Here is a 21,199-nt window from a genome sequence, read left to right on the forward strand (position 1 = left end):
GGTCCCAAGAGCAGTGGCTCCCAAATGGTGGTGCTGGTTAGTTCATGAAACTTTCACTGGTCTTGGCTAGGTGAGAAAAAATTAACAGTCAGTTTTTCATAGAGCTAAACTTATCAAGTTTTTAGTGCTAAGATTATGCCCTTCCAGATTATTTGATATTATAATGTCCTTTCTTCTATAAAGATAGTGGTGCTGACAATGCTGGCTATGTCTAAAATCCTTACTTAAAAATTAAATCCTGGCCACTTTATTATAGAATCTCTAAACATATTTTTGGAAAAATTTACCAGTGATACCAACTTAAAAGTACTTAGTAGCTTGTAGTACTAGCAACTTGAGAAGCTGAGGTGGGAGGATCCCTTGAGCCAGGGGTTTGAGGCTGCAGTGGACCATGATGGCTCCACTGCACTCCAGCCTGGGAGGTAGAGCAAGACAAAAAAAAAAAAAAAAAATACTTGGAAGACTCAAGGGACTCAAAACAGCTGCCTTCAAATATCTGAAGGGAATAAGGCTCAGACTTGTTCTGTGAGGCCCAGAGGCACAGCAAAGACCACCCAGTGATGGCTGCAGAGGCACTTCTGACAGACAGGCCATTGAGGGAGGAAACGCTGCCTGGAGAAAGCCGGATGCCGGCAGCCACTGAGCAGTGATCACTGGACTGTAAGATCCAGGAGAACAGGGAGCTTGTCTGTTTTGTTCACTGTTCTAGCCTCAGTACCTACAATAGTACCCAGCACATAGTAGGTGCTCAGAATATATTCGTTGGTTAATTAATGGAGGGATATTCAGCATCTGATGGGTTTGCCAAGGTGATGTTAAGCTCATTGTAGCCTGATTTGTGTGTCTTCCTTTACCTGCATGGTCAACCTTTTAAGTCCAAATGTGTCTTTGTAGCTATCTCAGAAATACATAGGGAATTCTGTCTGGAAGAGGATGATACGGTTTGGCTCTGTGTCCCCACCCAAATCTCGTCTTGAATTGTACTCCCATAATTTCCACATGTTGTAGTAGGGACCTGGTGGGAGATAATTTGAATCATGGGGGTGGTTTCCCCCATACTCTTCTCATGGTAGTGAATAAGAGCTGATGGTTTTATCAGGGATTTCCGCTTTTGCATCCTCCTCATTATCTCTTGCCACCACCATGTAAGAAGTGCCTTTCACCTCCCTCCATGATTCTGAGGCCTCCCCAGCCATGTGGAACTGTAAGTCCAATTAAACCTCTTTTTCTTCCCAGTGTTGGGTATGTCTTTATCAGCAGCATGAAAACAGACTAATACAGAGGACAAGAGAAACAGTAGGGGATCAGCAATCCTGACCATCAGAAGCTCAGCCTCCCAGATCATATGCATTTTGAACAAAAAGTATGTTAAAGCTCTTTGTGGTGTCACTGGTTTCTCTCTTTAATGCACACTAGCCAGGAAGTCAAAGTGCCAGGTACTCCAAGTGCCCTAAGAGAATTTTCTGAAATTTGTCAAAATGGGATGTAAATGAATTTTGTTTTTTTTTTTAAGAAAAGGTCTCACTTTGTCACCTAGGCTGGAGTGACTGCAGCCTCAACCTCCAGGCTCAGCCTCTCGAGGATACTTAACATCACCTTGGCAAACCTCCCACCTCAGCCTCTCGAGTAGCTGGACTACAGGCATGCGCAACTACACCCAGCTAATTTTTTGTAGTTCTTTTTTGTAGAGACTGGGTTTCACTACGTTGCCCAGGCTGGTCTCAACTCTTGGGCTCAAGCAATCCACCCACCTTAACCTCCCAAAGTGCTGGGATTACAGGTGTGAGCCACAACTTCTCGCCGAATGTGTTCTTTAAAACTGATATTCCATTCTTATAGGAAGAAACATTCAGATGTCCCATTTTAACCCACACACCGTAACACCGAATACATTCAATCAGATTCCCAGCAGCCTCCAGTACAGACAAACCATCAAGGAAAAACTTGAGGTCAAAGTCACAAAATGCAGACACAGACATCATGTGAGGTATTTATTTTACAGCCATTCGGTTCAGCTGTCCAGTATCAGGTTACCAAAGGCAAATTTTCAAGCTCCCGGTTAATCCCCACCAAAGTTTCTACTGTTCGGCTACTTCAGGATGGCTAACATCTGGAGAGAAGAGGATCCCCCAGGTAGTCTGTACATAATTCAGAGAGAGGACATCAGAATTTTGCATGGTTCTGTTTCGGGTATTAAGGTACCACAGTGAAGCATGTCATTTGACTGTGGTGGCAAAGGGACGGCACTGAGCATGCCTAACCTATTCCCCGGCATTTCAGTCCCATCAGCGCGTGCTCGCAATGATCATCCATGGGTGAAAACGAAGAGCTGAAAGACACATGTGCTGAGCAACATTTAATTTCTGCTTGTTAAACGGGTGATTAGGCGCCAGTGTGGCACCATCCAGACACTGGGAGTTTGTGCCACTCTATCAGTTCTGCTGGCTCTGCTCATTCTGCTTTCCTGCAGTGGATGCCACTTCCCAAAGAACCATGCTCCAAAAACAAAAGAGAACTGAAAAACAAAACGGGAAACTTTCAAGACAAAGCACCTCCCCCCACAACAGGAAACAGATACATTGTAGAAAAGGATATTCATGTATGTTTAGAGATATAACTCCCCTGGCCAGGCGCGGTGGCTCATGCCTGTAATCCCAGCACTCTGGGAGGCCAAGGCAGGCAGATCACGAGGTCAGGAGATCGAGACCATCCTGGCTAACACGGTGAAACCCCGTCTCTACTAAAAATACAAAAAATTAGCCGGGCGTGTTAGCGGGCGCCTGTAGTCCCAGCTACTCGGGAGGCTGAGGCAGGAGAATGGCGTGAACCTGGGAGGCGGAGCTTGCAGTGAGCCGAGATCGCGCCACTGCACTCCAGCCTGGGGGACGGAGAAAGACTCCGTCTCAAAAAAAAAAAAAAAAAAAAAAAAAAAAGAGAGATATAACTCCCAACACCAGAGCAGTCTGCTGCCACCAATTCCCCAAATCTTGGGCCTTGAGTCTGATTTTGATGCTCAAAGTAGAACTTAGTGTTGGAAGAAAGATGATGCTTTAAAAAGTTTTCTTCTATTTCCTTGGAAACCCAGTGACGCTTTCCAAGCCAGATCCCAAAGCTACCTTCGCCCATCCTTCTCTCTTTCTCTTCTCCATGACAGCACTGTGTTAAGCACTAGAGGAGAAAAGATAAGAGTGGATATGGAGGGACTTAAAGATCTGGGACCTGGAAAACCATGGTAGTTGAAATGTAAGGTTATACAGGAGATAATGGCAGGATATGAGGCAGGACAAATACATCAGGGATAGATTGTGGCAATGCAGGGGGTTTCAATTTTGTTCTTTGGGCAATAGGGGGCCAAAAAAAAAGTTTCTAAGTAGGGAAGTGACATAGTCAAAGGCGTGGTCAGAATTATAAATTTTCAAAGACCCCTGTGGCTATAGGATGAATTGGAAGGAGAAAAAGAAAAGAAGAAAAGGAGAAAGCCATGTTACTGCTACAGTTCAAATATGAAATGATCGGTCCTGAACACTGGCTATGGTAACGAAAGGACAGAGACGAAAAATACTTCAGAGATAGAAAAGACAAGTCTTGCTGACTAATACTATGTGGAAGGTGAGTGGGGGGAATCTACAATCTACCTTGATGCTGAGGTTTCTATCTTGGGTGACAGGATGGATTTCTTAATTAATCCAACAAATATTGAGGACCCATGTGCCAGGTACTGGGTACAGTGATGAACAAGACAGACATGGTCCCAACTGTCAAGGAACCAGTCTACCAAGAGAAGCAACAGGGCAAACAAATACAGAAAATATTATTTATTTAATTATAATATTAACTTGCCAGGCGAGGGTGTAATAAAGAATCTAACCTACTCTGCAGTCAGGGACAATATAAATGATGGTGCCATTCCCTGAGACAGGAAAATATGAGGAGGATCTGGTTGTAGTGGGGGGTGAGTATAGCTTAGAATATAATGAATTTCAGGCAATTGTTGGTATACCTACCTGGGGATTTTCAAGAGAGGGAAACTTGGAAAGAGGGGCTGGAGATAGAGTTAAATCCAGGGGAGACTAAGGCATATGGTGGAGAATAAGTTCCTAATGCATAGCCTTCCACTTGGGAGAATGAGCTAGGCCTTCCTGGAGACATCAACAGGGCAATACCACATTGAGATGTCAGCGTTTGATGATACCACGAAGGTGAGGCTAAGGCAAGGGCTAACTGCCCAAGTCTACTGGCTCAAGAAAAGAGAAACATTGCCAACAAAATATCTGTGAAAAGTGGCTGGAGAAGGCCAGATGCTGCAATTTGCTGGCATGAAACAACCTAAAGCTCTGATCAGCCTTTTAGTAACCATGAACTTGGGTTCTGAAACGCTAAATAAAGGTAGGGACAAACGGGCCCACAGAGCAAGCACTCGAGATTTTATATTCATAAATATATACTCTGTTTTTCTCTCCTCTTTCTAGCTGTCTGTTCCAAATTAATGTCAAGACTAGGGAAGAATATGAAGACTAGAAAATTCCCTTCTCAGGCAGGCATGGTGACTCATGCCTGTAATCCCAGCACTTTGGGAGGCTGAGGTGGGCAGATCACTTGAGGCCAGGAGTTAGAGGCCAGCTTGGCCAACATGGCAAAACCCCATCTCTACCAAAAATACAGAAAAATTAGCCAGGCATGATGATGCATTCCTGTAATCCCAGCTACTCGGGAGGCTGAGGCATGAGAATCACTTGAACCCGGGAGATGGAGGTTGTAATGAGCCGAGATTGCACCACTGTCCTCCAGCTTGGGCAACAGAGTGAGACTCTATCTGAAAAAAAAGGAAAAAAAAATTCCTTGCTCTTTCCCATCTTGCAAGATGGCGGGTGAAAAAGTTGAGAAGCCAGATACTAAAGAGAAGAAACCCGAAGCCAAGAAGGCTGATGCTGGTGGCAAGGTGAAAAAGGGTAACCTCAAGGCTAAAAAGCCCATGAAGGGGAAGCCCCATTGCAGCCGCAACCCTGTCCTTGTCAGAGGAATTGGCAGGTATTCCCGATCTGCCATGTATTCTAGAAAGGCCATGTACAAGAGGAAGTACTCAGCCGCTAAATCCAAGGTTGAAAAGAAAAAGAAGGAGAAGGTTCTTGCAACTGTTACAAAACCAGTTGGTGGTGACAAGAACGGTGGTACCCGGGTGGTTAAACTTCGCAAAATGCCTAGATATTATCCTACTGAAGATGTGCCTCGAAAGCTGTTGAGCCACGGCAAAAAACCCTTCAGTCAGCACGTGAGAAAACTGCGAGCCAGCACCACCCCCAGGACCATTCTCATCATCCTCACTGGACACCACAAGGGCAAGAGGGTGGTTTTCCTGAAGCAGCTGGCTAGTGGCTTGTTACTTGTAACTGGACCTCTGGTCCTCAATCGAGTTCCTCTACAAAAAACACACCAGAAATTTGTCATTGCCACCTCAACCAAAATCAATATCAGCAATGTAAAAATCCCAAAACATCTTACTGATGCTTACTTCAAGAAGAAGAAGCTGCGGAAGCCCAGACACCAGGAAGGTGAGATCTTCGAGATTACGGAGCAGCGCAAGATTGATCAGAAAGCTGTGGACTCACAAATTTTACCAAAAATCAAAGCTATTCCTCAGCTCCAGGGCTACCTGCGATCGTGTTTGCCCTGACAAATGGAATTTATCCTCACAAATTGGTGTTCTAAATATCTTAAGAACCTAATTAAACAGCTGACTACAAAAAAAAAAAAAAAAATTCCTTCTCTTCTGCCAACTTTTAATGGGTGGCCAGAAGCGAAGAGGTTGGGAATTCTTGGCACTTAGGCCAGAGGGAGAAAAGTAAGATGCTGTTGCCCTTTGTGCCAAAGTTGGTCCCCAACGTCACCATCAGCCAGCACTTCCTTACCTCTTGAAGACTGCCTCTACCACCTCTTGGCCTAAGACCTGACTCTTGACCACTTTTGGCCCATCTTGGGTGGCTGCACTATCGCATGGGCATCCTCTATTCCTTTCCTTGCCTCAGCCCTGCAGCCAAACCTTCCAATGTCACCACTGTCTGATCTGGGATGTTCCAGTCAGAAGTTCCCATAATCACGATTCTCTCTTTAATGTAAAAGGGCCTTCTAGTCTGTGTGGCACATGAGATGTAAAACTGGAGTATAGAATCTGGGAGGGTAAGGGCTGATCTCCGTTGTTCACCAGCACAGAGTAGAACTTCAATGAATGAACAAGTAAAGATTTCCCAAGTAACCTGCCACATAAATCCAGGAAAGTTTTGATGCTATGTGACTGGCCTAACAACTTGTTCAAATGAAGCTTTCTCCAAGTGTCTGCTGGGTTCTAGGGAGCTATATTGGTAAATAAAGCTCTGCCTTCAAGGAACTCTCAGTCTCTGAAGTTACAGTGAATAAGCAAACTGCCATAATAGAAGAACATACGAGAGCTACAGAAGAGCACAGAAAAGAAAATAAGTAATACTACCTGGAGAAGTCAAGAAAAACTTCAGCAAGGAGAGGGTATCTCAAGTGAGTCCTGAAAAATAAACGGGAAATTGCCAAGTAGACAAGGCTTGTGAAATGAACACTCTTGACAACGTGAGCGAGTGAAAGGATAACTGCATACAAACCCTGTGTATCCAGTCAGGAGGATTTAATGACAAAGGACTCTCCAGAAGCCCTCTCTGCATCATTAATTAAAGCCCTGATCACACTGTGATATGATTATCTGCTGATGGCCCCCCTCTGGACAGCCCCACCTGTCACTGCCCCTGGAAAGCTCGCCCCAATCTGGATGCGGTCTCAAGCCCTCAAGCCAAAGCAGGGCTTCCCAGGTACAGTTTCCAGGCTCTACCAGGGTCTTGGCTCAGAGAAGACATAGCACTGCCCTCAGGTGAAAAGTTAATGAAGAAGGAAGGATGGAAGCCAGATATTCTTCATATTATTTCAATAACTTATGTAGGGGTAGCATGCTGATTACAAGTATAGTCCCACACTGCATAATGATGTTTCAGTTGACAACAGACCACGTATACAATGGTGGTCCCATGAGATCACACCATATTTTTACTGTACCTTTTCTATGCTTAGGTACACAAATACTTACGATTGTGTTACATCTGCCTACTGTATCCAGTATAGTAACATGCCACACAGGTTTGTAGCCCAGGAGCAATAGGCTATCCCACATAAGTGTGTTGTAAGCTATACCATCTAGGTTTGTTTAAGTATATTCTATGACATTTGCAGAATGATGAAACTGCCTAATGACGCATGTCTCAGAATGTATCCCATCATTAAGCAATGCATGACTGTAACTGGAAGCTCCCTTATGATCCTGAGGTTCCAGGGAGAGAAGGGGTTCTCCCTGGAATGTGTTCTAAGCTAAGCCTTCCAGTGCTCTTCTGGGAATGTGCTCTAGGCTGTTTTCCAATATACAGATTTACATGGGGAAGGTAGGTTACTGGTGAAATTAGAAGCCTTTATTTTTCAGTGAAAGTTGGGAGTCCAGAGATGACAGTAGAAGGCACAGCCAGCTCGTAAATCAGCAGCATTCAGGGCTCTGGACAGCCTCTCTAACAGCAAAGCAACTGATGCTTCTGCCAGGGAGGCTGCAAAGAAGCTGTTCATTGCTACCTCATTTGGAGACTTCACACCCAAATGGAGGCACTAACAGCCAAGTTTACAGATCTGAGCAAAGCGCAGGGGCGTCAAATCTGTGTACAGGTCTGCTAAGTCTTCAAGGGCCCTGAGGGGCAGGCTCTTCTCAGATGCTGCTCTGACTCTCTGAAGGCCTTTACAACCAAAATGAAATGAAGTAACTTAAGTCCTAGCTCAGGGGCAGGTTGAGAGAGACCCTCAACATGGCGATGGCAGGTACTTTGGGCCAAAAGAGAGACCCAGGAAACTGTTGCCACTGTGTTCTCTACCTCTGTCCCTCTCCAGCTGGGCTCGAATTGTCTCGTTCTCAGTGATGTGAGTCCACATCGTGTTATCATGTTCCCCTGTATAGCCTAGGTCTTCATCTTCCCAAAAGCCATGGGAAGCAGACTACTTTTTCCAGAACAGCTAACTGACTGTGCTCAACCTTCATGACCCAGTTCAAACAAGAGCCCCTCTCTGAAGCTTCCCTCCAGGCCAACTCCAACTGAGTCCCTCCCTTCTTGGCCCGGTAATGCTAAACTGACAACTTGGCTATGGCATTTAAAGCTTTAATAGTTCTTCTATGGATTGACAACAGTATATGCAAATACTTCAAATATACACGTATCACTAGTTTGTGCTTGTGACTGAGAATCTAAAATGGCCTCCAGTGATCCCTGCCTGTCTCCAGGCATTCATGCCCTTGTGAAATTCCCTCCCCTAGAAGGTAGGCAAGAACTGTGACTTTGCTTCGAGTCAATAGAAGATGGCAAAGATGATGACCATCTCTCCTATGTTTACATTATATAGGACAGCAACTTCCATCTCACTATTAGACTCGATTGCCTCTCTCTCCCTTTATGGCTTTGATGAAGTGAGTGATCATACAGAGGGGCCCACGTGTCAAGGAACTGAGGGTGGTCTCCAAATGACCATTAGCAAGAAGGCCCTCATTCTACGAAGCCACAGGAATTGAATCCTGCCAACAACCTTGTGAGTTGGGAAGCAGATCTTTTCCCAGTCTAGATTTCAGGTGAGACACCAGCCCTGGCCAATGTTTTGACTGCAGCCTTAAGAGAGAATCTGAAATAGAGGAGCAAGCTAAGCTATCCCCAGAGTCCTGCCCCACAGAAACTGTGAGAATGTGTATTGTGGTAATGCCACTGGGCAGCAATAGATAATTAATACAGCACGCAAACTCTCAGCTGATAAGACATGCAATCAAAGGAGTGTGGAGACTGCTACTAAACACCTCTAGACCCGCAGAGGAAGGCTCCATCAAACAGCCAAAGGCTAGCCGTAAGAACCTGCACGTTTTAGTGGTAAAAAGAACATTTGTCTAAAAAATGGGAAAGTGAAAAACCTCAAACATTGGCTTCCCAAGACTTAGATATGAGTCCCAGCTCTGCTTCTAAGAGGTAGGTGATCTTAGTCAACCCAGATTTACTAAGCCCAGTCTTCTCATCTATACATACAATGTGGTCAATAGGGCAGGTAAGAGTGGCCAATGAGAGAATAAACTAGGAAATGTTTTGTCAGGCTGGGCGCGGTGGCTCACACCTGTAATCCCAGCACGTTGGGAGGCCGAGGTGGGCAGATCACAAGGTCAGGAGTTTGAGACCAGCCTGGCTAACATAGTGAAACCCTGTCTCTACTAAAAATACAAAACGTTAGCCAGGCATGGTGACGGGTGCCTGTAATCCCAACTACTTGGGAGGCTGAGGCAGGAGAATCTCTTGAACCCGGGAGGCAGAGGTTGCAGAGGGCCAAGATTGCGCCACTGCACTCCAGCCTGGGCGACAGAGCGAGACTCCATCTCAAAATAAATAAATAAATAAATAAAGTGTTTTGTCAAATGGAATGTGATAGACACATGTTAGTTTGCCCCAGAACTCTGGGGTGGCCTTGGGTAAGGCACTGTCCTCTCTCGGCCTCAGCTTCCTTGTTGTAAAATGAGGAGGGAAGCCCATGCTATTTAATGTCTCCAAGGGCTCTGACCTTCTTTGATTCTAACATCACATACCCATGAGAAGAGAAGAAGAGGCGAAAGTGGTAGACTATGACATTTTCCAACAGTTCCCAGTCATTCTGCTGGTCAGGGTGACTGTCTTACCATTAAGGAACTGGAAAGCATTTGACCAGTCATATCTAGTCAACCTACAGGGCCTACAATCTGGATTCCTCAACTAAGAGGGAAAATCCCCATTTGTTTTACAAAAAGGAAAAAAGGATCAAGGTAAAGTTGGGGGAGCCACCGAACATAAACTACTGACGCACTCTGAGAGTGGCAGTAGCTTTGATTTATTGCTGAACACCTTAACTGTGTGCCAGGAGCTTTTATAAAAATAATCTCCAACCTTCACTACAATGTTATATAGGTTGTGTCATTTTTATTTTAAAGACAAGTTAGCTGAGGCTCAAAGAGAGTAAGCCCCTTACCCAAGGCACATTGCTAGTACCTGGTAGGGCTGGGATTTATCATTATTATTATTGGAGACAGGTTCTCCCTCTATCATCCAGGCTAGAGTGCAGTGGTGCAATCACAGCTCACTTTAACCTCCATCTCCCAGGCTCAAGTGATCCTCCAACCCCAGCCTCCCAACGAGCTGGGAATACAGGAGCATGCCACCATGCCAAGCTAATTTTTTGTATTGTTTGTAGAAACGGGGTTTTGCTACATTGCCCAGGTTGATCTCAAACTCTTGAGCTCAAGTGATCTGCCTGCCTTGGCCTCCCAGAGTGTTGGGATTACAGGCGTGAGCCACCATAGCTGGCCTGGGATTTAATTGTAATTTTATTTAATTCTAAGCCCCTGGTTTTTGCACATATCTCATGCCTCTGGGAGAGAGCAGCTTGGGCAGAAAGGACAGTCTGTGATTACAAAGCAAAGTAAAGGTTCTTGGCCTGCAGCAAGATCGTGTGCAGAGTGTAGCTTCATTTATTCATGCCACAAACATTTACTGAGTGCCCTATGTATACGAGGTTATGTGGTAGGCAATGAAGATACAGAGTAACACCATTCCTTGTTCTTGTGGAGCTGAGTCTAACTGGGGAGACACTGTAGTATACAGTGGACAAATGAATGAATAAATAGCTGACCAAATGAATGAATAGGCAGATGGACACATGATTAGTCAGCCATTAGTGTTTCAAGCACCATGAGAGTGATACTTAATACAAAGTGTAATGGGATCACCAGACAAATTATATGACCAGATAAATGGCCGGGCACGATGGCTCACGCCTGTAATCCCAGCACTTTGGGTGGCCGAGGCAGGTGGATCACCTGAGGTCAGGAGTTCAAGACCAGCCTGGCCAATATGGTGAAACCCCACCTCCAATAAAAATACAAAAATTAGCCAGGCAGTAGTGGCACACACCTGTAATCGCAGCTACTCAGGAGGCTGAGGCAGGAGAATCGCTTGAACCGAGGAGATGGAGGCTGCAGTGAGCTGAGATCATGCCATTGCACTCCAGCCTGGGCAACAAGAGCGAAACTCTGTCTCAAAAAGAAAAAAAGAAATAAAGAAAAAGAAAAAAGAAAAAAAACACCAGGATTGTTATCAAATGGAATAAACCCACATCGTGTTCTAGGAAATGGTTCCGGGAGAAGAGAGTCCCCTCTGCTGGGACCAAAGGCAGGAGCTCCTCTTACAGAAGAACCTAAGAGCTCATGTTATCCAACTCTATAAAGCCAGTATCATGTGGATTTCAAAACAGAGGGCTTCAATAAGAGGAACACAGAAACACAGACATGCACATGCACAAATCCACACTGAACTGTGCAGAAGGATAAAAGGGTCTGGCCCTCTGTGCTTAAAGCTAACAGTAACAGAATTGATACACCTGCCCATATTTTATGGCACAACACAGCAAAATAAAAATAGAATCTCTTACTTTCCTCATTAGCTGGACTTGGCTGCAGCAACTGTTTGGTTTGGAGTAGCTATAATTGTTGGGAGATAGTCCATCTCTGGTGCATCAAAAAAGTATGCCTGTGGGGAAAAAAAGACCCAGGAGGGAGTTAAAAAGACAATGGTCCGGGTAAGTGTTTTTTTAGACGCCATGCTAATAGTACTTTTGGACTCCCACGGCCCCTAAGTTCTTCCTACCATATTTATCCTCACACTAAACTACAACCATCTCTGTTTACGTTTGTCTCACTAAATTGTGCGTACTTTTAAAAATTTAGCTATCGTGTATTGAGCACTTACTATATTACATGACTTACTCTTAATAACCCTATGAGGTTGTTAGGATTATCCTCATTAGACAGATAAAGAAACTAAGGCTCAGAGAGACTGTCATTTGATCAGGTGAACACGGCTAATGAGTGGTGAAGCCAGAACTCAAAGCTAGGTCGGTCTGACTCCAAAGCACAAGCTCTTAATCACTACATTATACAGTCTTTCCTCCAGGGCAAAGGCTGTATCCTTCTTCATCTTCGTGTCACCAGCACCACTGCACAGGGGCTGGCACAGTATGTAGCCAATCAATACCTAATGAACTGAACTACATTAGCTTGCTGCTAAACTAGTTAGTTGGCTTTCTGTAAATACCTTCAAAAGAGAGTGCTAGGCATGCTTTCCCTAAAAATTCTTCAGCTGGGAAACGAAAGGTTTGCTAAGTGCTTCCACTCACCATCTACAATTTAACTGTCAAAAGTCAGAAGGAGGTAGAGGAGGGAAGACATAAGGTTTAGAGAAGCCTAACTTGAGCGAAGCCTAACTTGAGCCCAGGAAAATACCAATCTCACTACCCTTGAATACTGGTTGTTCAAAGGAAAGGTGAATCTGTTACTACATCAAGGCCCACTGAATGTTCATGACACCCCCTTGGGGTCAGTGCCCTTAGGAAGGTACACTGTTAGAAAGCCAACAACCATTTTCACCAGCTCTGCTCTCTATCAGCCAGGAGGGGGCACCAACACAACATGTTGGAGCTCTCCCCTACCTGTTGCTATTCCACGTTAACTCTTTCTGAAAAAAGTTTCCAGATGATGCCTTTCTCTGCAGACTCCCTCTAGTTTGCCCCATTCCCAGAGCAACTCTGTTACTTTTAAGAGGCTTCCTCCCTAGGAACCCTTCCAGCAGCTGTTTTCTGGGGCAAGGAAAGAAGAGTCCCTAACTTAAGTGGGGGATGGGGCCGCAGTGCTAGTGCTGGGCTCCTCCAGTTCTCCCGCAGGTGCACTGTGCCACAAGCTCCCAGGATGCAGGAACAAAGGCTTCCTTCCAGGATACTGCAGGATGCCCTTGTAAGACAGGATGAGCAAAGAGGCCCGGCTTCTACACCTGGCTCTGCTATTAGCTCACGCTGTGACTTTGGACAAGTCGCTCCACCTGCTTTGGCCTCAACTTTCTGATCTATAAAATTTAAGGATTAGAAAAGATGATCTTGGGGCTGGGTGTGGTAGCTCAAGAGAGAGAGAGATTGGGTGTGGTGGAGAGAGAGGGAAAGAGAGTGAGAGGGAGAGAGAGAAAGAGAGAGAGAGAGAAGGCAGGCAGGGAAGGAAGGAAGGGAGGGAGGGAAGAAAAGTAAATAAGATCTCAGCTGGGTGTGGTGGCTCACACCTGTAATCTCAGCACTTTGGGAGGCCAAGGCAGGTGGATCATTTGAGGCTAGGAGTTCAAGACCAGCCCGGCCAACATGGTGAAACCCTACCTCTACTAAAAATACAAAAATCAGCCAGGCGTCGTGGCACATGCCTGTCATACCAGCTACTCAGGAGGCTGAGGGACAAGAATTGCTTGAGCCCAGGAGGCAAAAGTTGCAGTTAGCCTAGATCACACTGCTGCACTCCAGCCTGGGTGACAGAGGGAAACTGTGACTCAAAAAGAAAAGATGATCTCTTAGGGCCATTCCTTGAACAATCTTGAATTCTGTGATTCATTAATTCCACAAATGCTTAATAACAATCACAGCCATCATTTGGGGAATGCCTACTGTGCACCAGACATATAATTGATCATTAATCTGCTCAAAAATGCTGTAACAGGCCATTTTATCCCTTTTAAAGATGAGAAAGCTGAGGCTCAAAGAAATGGAGATTTTCCCAAGGCTAGACAACTATGTGTCTGAGCTAGGATTTCAATCCAGTCAAGTCCATCTCCATACTCTGTGCTCTTCTAATTCTCCAAGACTTCCTGCAATTTGGCGCCTAGTCTATGTCCAGTCCAGATCTAGGCACCGTGGAGACCTCAAAGCTGAATCAGCAGGCTCTCTGTGAGTAGGGGTAGGGCACAGCTCCCTGTAAAAGCCAGCAGTAACCACCTCAAACTTAGGCTTGTACATCTCCAAACATACACCAAGGGTGCAGCCTCTAGATGCTTCCTTAGTCATCCCTGCCAGGTGTGTTCTGGTATAACTTAGACATCATTTACATGTGCAATCACCAAGGGGCCCCTGGCAGGTGTGGGGCTGTTATATGCTTCACTGCACTAAGGCAAAAACACCAATCCGTGTTCCCCAGGGGAGAGTGAGAAAGCCAAGCTGTCTGGTTCAGCCGGTGCCCCTCAGCTCAAATAACTCCCCTGCCAGTTCCTCTCTCTGCCCTAATAATAATGTCTTCCATTTACATGACTCGTCGTATTTTCCATGCTGCATATATCATTCAATCCTTGCAACGTAAAGATGTTGCCATGGCATGCACGATCGGCCCCTGTTTCTAAGTGAGGAGGCAGGAGTCCAGAGAAGGGAAATCACCCAAGCAGGTGATAGTGGAGCTAGGACTGGAACCCAAGTTTCCTAACTTCTGGCTCAGCCCTTCTGCAGCGCACAATGCCTCCATAAGAAAAAGGAGGGGCTGGTCACTGTGGAGAACGAAACTGAGGCATGATGGGCCCCTGGCTAGACACCTGACCACGGGATGGTTCCCTTCCTCCAGAAGGAGAAAACTGCCTTCCTCTCCAGGAAGAGGCCCTGCACCCCACAAGGACCTCCCTGCTCCACAGTCCAACCCATCCTGCTCTTCTGAGTCCCTTACAGACTGAACAGCCTCTTCTGTCTCCTCATCTCCACTGCTTTCTCATCCAAGTGTGTAATGGGTAAAAAGTTCAGGAGACATGAGAAGATGCCAGTGAGAGGCATCGAGAAAGGGCATTGTCGTTAAGAGCGGGAGACTTCAGCTTTGGCCCGGGTACCAGCTGTGGGACCCTGGACCACTCTGACTTGGGTACTATGGAGGAATAAGCAGCATACTGGCCCTGGCAGTGTCTGATGACACAGGCTCCTTTAATGACTTTGCATCTGAGGAACACTTCAGAGTATATGGAGCGCTTTCACAGCCAGCTCACAGCATCTCACAAAACCCCAAGAAAACAACAATTCCTTTCACAGATGAGGAAACCAAGGTTCTGAGAAGCAAGTCTCTTGCCTGGGTTTGCAGCGCTGGGCATCTCTCAGTCCAGGGCACTCCCTGCTTCTGAATTAGGCTCTCTTTCAGAAAGTTCCTGAGCAGCGAGATGGGCAGGTAAATCCTGGTTTCAGTGCCATCTGCTCCGAAAGGGAACAATAGGCACAGGAGGTAAAAGGTCCTGCCAGAGGTACTGGATGAAATGGGTTCTTTTTCTGTTTTTTTGAGATGAAGTCTCGCTCTGTCACTCAGGCTGGAGTGCAGTGGCACAATCTCAGTTCCCTGCAACCTCTACCTCCTAGGCTCAAGCGATTCTCACACCTCAGCCTCCCTGGTAGCTGAGACTACAAGCACGTGCCACCGTACCTGGCTGATTTTTTTAAATTTTTGGTAAAGACAGGGTTTAACCATGTTGCCCAGGCTGGTCTCGAACTCCTGAGCTCAAGCCATCTGCCTGCAACTTCCTCCCAAAGTACTGGGATTATAGGCGAGAGCCATCAAGCCTGGCCTGAAATGGGTTCTTAATAATAACCATAATAGCTCCCTGCTTCACTGCTCAACCTGCCCTGCTCCTATTCCTTAGAGAAATGAGAAAGGCAATGCCCCCTCTCCTGCCTCCTTCTCCTCACCAACTTCTCAGCCAGGTACGTGAAGGGAAGAACTTCAGAAGAGAGACGGGAGATGCCAGTGAGGGACGAGAGATGCCAGTGAGAGTTGGTCACAATGAAAAGGACAGAAAAGTCCCAGAAGAGTCACGGCAGCATTTTAAGGGATCAACTCAGAGATTCCAAGTGCCAGAAATTAATAGTGTCATTCTGCATGAGTCAAACCAACAGGCCTGCCTTGAGGGTTTAAAGCTTACGCACATGTAAAGTGCATGCAAACTAGGTTTGTGTTTCACAGCTTGGCACTTTTTATGAAACTTGTTTAATGATAAAGCATTGGGATTTCATTAATCTAATGAAATTCTAATCAGATTAATGCATTTAATGAGACATGGTTATCTACACAAAAATGTTAAAGATCAAACGATGCCAAAGAAACATTTACTCCTAAAATTGCAAAACCGGACCAAGGGTCTGGAAACGTGCCATGTGGATTAAGACACCTTCCCATGGCCATGTCCTTTCCTTTATTAGGGCCCTTAACATTCTTGGACTCTGATTCTTTTTTCAAAACCTGCAACAGGGCTTGTTAAGGCCGTGGACAGCAAATTTTGTGCACAATGTGTACAGAAGACACAAAACCATGTCTCCCTAGGATCAAAGGAAAGGGACCTAATTTATGGGCACTTATAGGACAAGTTCCATGTTAAGTGCTTTATAGATATCATTTTATTTGACTCTCAGAACAATCTTGTGGCAGGAAATATACCCATGTCACAGACTAAGAAATTAAGATTCGGAGAGGGACAATAACATCTCCAAGTTCACACAGCCAATGAGTGACAGAGCTGGTCTTCAATCTGGGCTCATCTGACACAAAAGCACATGCTCTCCCTAAAAAGACACCTACATATGAACTCAAACACTATTTTAAATGTTGTTCACCTTAAAAGTAACTCCACTTTCCCATATCTGACTTCATTTTCAAGCTTTCTACCTTCAAATTTAAAACTTCTAATTTCTACCTTTAAACTTTAAACTTTCTACCTTTAAATAAAACTTTAAATTTCAAAAATCTTTCTAGGTATGTGCAGAAAATCAGCAAAGGCATCCAAACACAGAATCCCCCACCCCAGCTCCCTAACTCTATATAGTCAGCCCTCCACATCCACAGGCTCAGCATCCTCAGGCTCAACCAACCACGATGAAAAATATTCTTTAAAAATATATAAGTTAAAAAAACCAATATGACAATAAAAATAATACACATTTTAAAATACAGTATAATAACTATTTACATAGCATTTACATTGCACTAGGTATTATGAGTAATCTGGAAATGATGTAAAGCACATAGGAGGATGTGTGTACACCATTTTTATGTAGGGGACTTGAGCATCCATGCTTTGGTATCCATAGAGGGTCCTGGAACCAACCACGCCCCCACAACCCCAACACTGAGGAACAAATGTATATAGACACTCATCCACCCCTATTTCCTCTGGTCAGACCCCAAATTCTCATCAGATTACTGAAATTAGGCAAAACCAAAGACTAAAGCCAAATTCTCATAATTTTACCACTTCCCGTGTAGGTGAGTCTACTTAAAATGAAATTTTATTTCATAGAATCAATTTTTTTTTTTTTCTTTTGAGACAGGGTCTCCCTCGGTCACCCAGGCCGGAGTACAGTGGTATGATCTCAGCTCATTGCAACCTCCACCTCCTGGGCTCAAGCGATCCTCCCACCTCAGCCTCCCAGGTACCAGCTACTTGGGAGGCTGAGGTGGGAGGATCACTTAAGCCACGATGCCCAGCTAATTTTTGTATTTTTAGTAGAGATGGGGTTTCACCATGCTGCCCAGGCTGGTCTTGAGCTCCTGAGCTCAAGAGATCCGCCCACTTGGGCCTCCCAAACTATTGGGATTATGGGCGTGAGCCAACGTGCCCAGCCCATGGAGTCAATTTTAAAAGAACTGTAGTGTCTAACAGTTTGAGGTCTTTTAGCATTTGGATACAAAACACACCAAAAGAATCCATACCAAGCAGCCCACAGAAAGCAGCATATGGAGCAACACAATTGTCACAACTGTGGCCAATGCAACGCGTCGGTTATCCTCACGAACAGCTGGCCAAAACGTCATTGCCAAGACAGATCCTGAGATGCCCAGGGCAATCACGACTAGAATCCAACGAACAGCTTTCTGGGGGATAATCCACAGTATCTGAAGAAGAGAAAAGGAGGAGCGGGGAGTTCTTGGGAGGCATTTGTTCATTCCAGGCACATATGTTTACAAAAGGCCCTGAGCCAATCAGCAGCTGGGCCCCCGCTGCCACTCTGGTTTTTCAGTACAGGCTGGAGGAACACCACCAGCATGTGGACTGAGGCACTAGGCTCCCCAGACCCCTTTCATGCTGAACTTCTAACTTCAGAGGAGATTTTTTCAGGAGCACGTGGGTATTGCGCTGGGAATCATGATGGTGGGTCAAATTCTTGGTTGAAGTTTCTACCAAGAACAGAGTGTCACCCAGAATCTACTCCCTGAGCGTGGTACTTACTGCGGTGGGGATATAAATGAAGAGGGAATATCCATAGACACACACAATCTCCAGAAACGAATAGGAGACGATGTTCATAACTTTGCTGTTTCTCCACATGAGGAAACCCCAGAGTGCGAGAGGAACCAGCCAGGCATAGGCATAGATGATGGTGGCTGCTATGGACACTGAGGATGACAGGACACGAGTTTCAATCTCCATCATGCCTTTAGTAGACTATCAGAGCACTTCCAACACCTTAGTGTATTTAAATACTAACATGTCAACTGACTTCCGTGGACCATGGAATCATGTCTTACTGGTCTGTAATCCCTGAGCTTGGCACAGCACCTAACACACAGTAGGCACTTTAGAAATGTTTGTTGAATTAATGAATCTTTACCATTCGTCTTTGTGGTGAGGATCAACAGTCTCTCATATGGTTTTTATAGTTCATTTAATAACTAACAACTGATATTATTAAACAACTGAACTATGCAACTGAAATACTTCAGAGGGCCACACTGCAAATGTTCATATATGGTAGATATTTCAATCAAATAAAAACCAACTATCCCTTTGGAAGAACACGTTCTCTTCCTCGGTATAACAAGAGCAGACACTGACTTCTTTAGCAAATGTATTAAAATGCCTTGGGTAGAGATTAACTTGCTCTGCATGCTCTCTAGAGTTCCTCTGTCTCTGAAATTGGGAGATGCAGCTCACCGATTAACTGCCTGAAATATTCTCCAGTTTTACTTTCTTCCTTAAATAAGTAATTCTGCCACTGGGGCAAAAATGCTATTGAGTGGCTCCTCAGAACAGCAACGTTCAGCATACCCCTGTACCTCTCTCCTCTTCCTCTAGTAGCAGCACGCCCTGGAGGATTCCCTTTCCCTCTTCTGGAGTGGAGGGTCATAAAGTTATAGGTAAGCCACGGCGCCAGCCCTTTCTACATGAAAATCAGTAGGTAATTCACTTAATGCATCTTGGCAAGAACAAAGGCACCCCTAACAATTATAGTCAGACTCTGGTTAAGACATGAATGTCCAAAACATGTTTTAGCTCCCAGAACAGTTTTTTCACACTGGGAATTGCCTCGTTAGGCCAAATGTAATTCTGCTGATATACTGCCTTTTTGTTGGATAACTAAGGGAAGAGGAGGGAATTACTCCCATGGCTATAGCTGTCACTTATTGATCAACTACTGGGTATCAGGTATTACACTCAGTGCTTTATTGAGAGGCAATGTGGAATAATGGTCAAGAGCACAGACTCTGTATGCAGACTCCATGGGTTCTAGTCTTAGGAAAAGAAACTCTTGGGGGTAAGTTACTTAACCTTCCTGTCTCAGTTAGGTCCCATTTAACCTATAAAATGGGAAGAGAAATAATATACTACCTTCTAAGATTAATAGGAGAATTAAATGAATAAAAGCAGGTAAGAACTGTTCTAAGTAGGCCGGGCGCGGTGGCTCACGCTTGTAATCCCAGCACTTTGGGAGGCCGAGGCGGGCGGATAATGAGGTCAGGAGATCGAGACCACGGTGAAACCCCGTCTCTACCAAAAATACAAAAAATTAGCCGGGCGTGGTGGCGGGCCCCTGTAGTCCTAGCTACTCGGAGAGGCTGAGGCAGGAGAATGGCGTGAACCCTGGAGGCGGAGCTTGCAGTGAGCCGAGATCGCGCCACTGCACTCCAGCCTGGGTGACAGAGCAAGACTCTGTCTCAAAAAAAAAAAAAAAAAAAAAAAAAAAAAAAAAGAACTGTTCTAAGTAGAAGAGTGATCAATAATAAATGCTCAATCAAGAATTAGTTTTTATATTGTTAACTAATATGCAGCTACATTTATTTCATACAATCTATATTGTCATTTTAGAGATGAGGAAAAGGGGTCAGAGAAGCTAAGTTGTTTGGTCAAGGTCACATAATTAACAAGTTGGTAGAAGCAGGATCTCATCTCAGATGTGACTCATACTTTTTACATAAAATGGAAAAATGTTTATTGATAGGGCCAATGACTACTTTACCAGTATATATATCACATCACTTCCTGACACTGGGATGCCCAGCCAAAGACGATAAGAACAGATAAAGACTCTCCTGAGTTTCCAGATCCCCAGGCAAAGTGGGTCACTCCTTCTTCCATGTCAATATACCTACACTTATCTCTGATATAGAGGTTAATATGTACTGTTTACAGCAATAGTCATTTACCAGCTTTCTAACCACTGAACTACTTGAAGGCAGGATCTATATCTCATGGTTAATATTTACTGAGTTAAACTCAAATCAAGGTTATTTGATAGAGTTGGGATTGAATCCAAGTCTGACTCCATGATGGACAAGAAGGGAAAGTGGGCATGGAAGGTAAAGGGGAAGAAAAGAAGGAAGGATACATGGATACATTCTCTCTCTCTCTCTCTCTCTCTCTCTCTCTCTCACACACACACACACACACACACACACACACACACAGAGGCAAATACATATCTTTCTATGCACATACAGTGAACTAGTTGAAGGCAGGGTTTCTATCTCATGGTTAACATTTATTGCGTTAAACTCAAATCAAGGTTACTGGATAAATAATGGGATTGAATATATGTGTACATATTTGTGTGTGTGTGTGTGTGTGTGTGTAGTAATAGTTAATGTTTATTGAACTCTTTTTGGTACAAACCACTCTTCTAAGCTTTTTATATATATTAACTCTTTATTCTTACAATAGTCCTGTAAGATAAATATTATTATTTCCATTTCACCAATGAAGAATCTGAGGCTAAGACATAAAATAGCTTGCCCAACAGAGTAGAAGCTAGTGAGTGGTGGAGCTGGAACTGAAGCTAGCGGTCTAGTTCCAGAACTGGTGCTCTTATCCAGGCTACTTACAGCCTCTCAACAGAAGAGCAGGCAGGGAGGGAGCCAGGGAACTGAGAAAGTGGTACAGGCCAATCTCCGATAAAGCCAAACTTCCTCATTTGGGGGCAGCTGTCATCTGCAAGTCTCTAAAAGCTGTTTTGTTTTTTCTTCTAAATACCCAATACTGACACAAGAAAGGACGTTTTA

At 44.8% G+C, this 21,199-nt stretch overlaps 1 protein-coding gene and 1 pseudogene across 5 annotated transcripts in view; one reads left to right on the forward strand and one right to left on the reverse strand.

Moving 5' to 3' along the window:
* Window positions 1–1,978: 1,978 nt before the first annotated feature.
* The window catches only part of YIPF1 (Yip1 domain family member 1), a 38,501-nt gene continuing 19,280 nt past the window's right edge, over window positions 1,979–21,199 (reverse strand). For 2 of the 4 annotated variants that reach the window (XR_004030101.1, XR_004030102.1), the window contains 5 exons: window positions 18,153–18,319; window positions 17,636–17,818; window positions 11,536–11,633; window positions 6,482–6,532; window positions 1,979–2,515 (listed from right to left, as the gene is read on the reverse strand). Coding sequence is in view for 2 of the 4 variants with exons in the window: in XM_030812998.1 (XP_030668858.1) it covers window positions 11,544–11,633; window positions 17,636–17,818; window positions 18,153–18,319 (440 nt within the window). In the remaining 2 variants the exon portion in view is untranslated. The remainder of the gene's footprint in view (window positions 2,516–6,481; window positions 6,533–11,535; window positions 11,634–17,635; window positions 17,819–18,152; window positions 18,320–21,199) is intronic. The other 2 variants (XM_030812998.1, XM_030812999.1) reach the window with 1 other exon arrangement.
* LOC100586751 lies at window positions 4,848–5,746 on the forward strand (annotated as a pseudogene). Its single transcript, XR_122427.4, has one exon. The product of XR_122427.4 is annotated as a 60S ribosomal protein L6 pseudogene (transcript).

Source organism: Nomascus leucogenys, chromosome 5 (genome assembly GCF_006542625.1).
Source record: "Nomascus leucogenys isolate Asia chromosome 5, Asia_NLE_v1, whole genome shotgun sequence".
NCBI classification, from domain to species: domain Eukaryota; kingdom Metazoa; phylum Chordata; class Mammalia; order Primates; family Hylobatidae; genus Nomascus; species Nomascus leucogenys.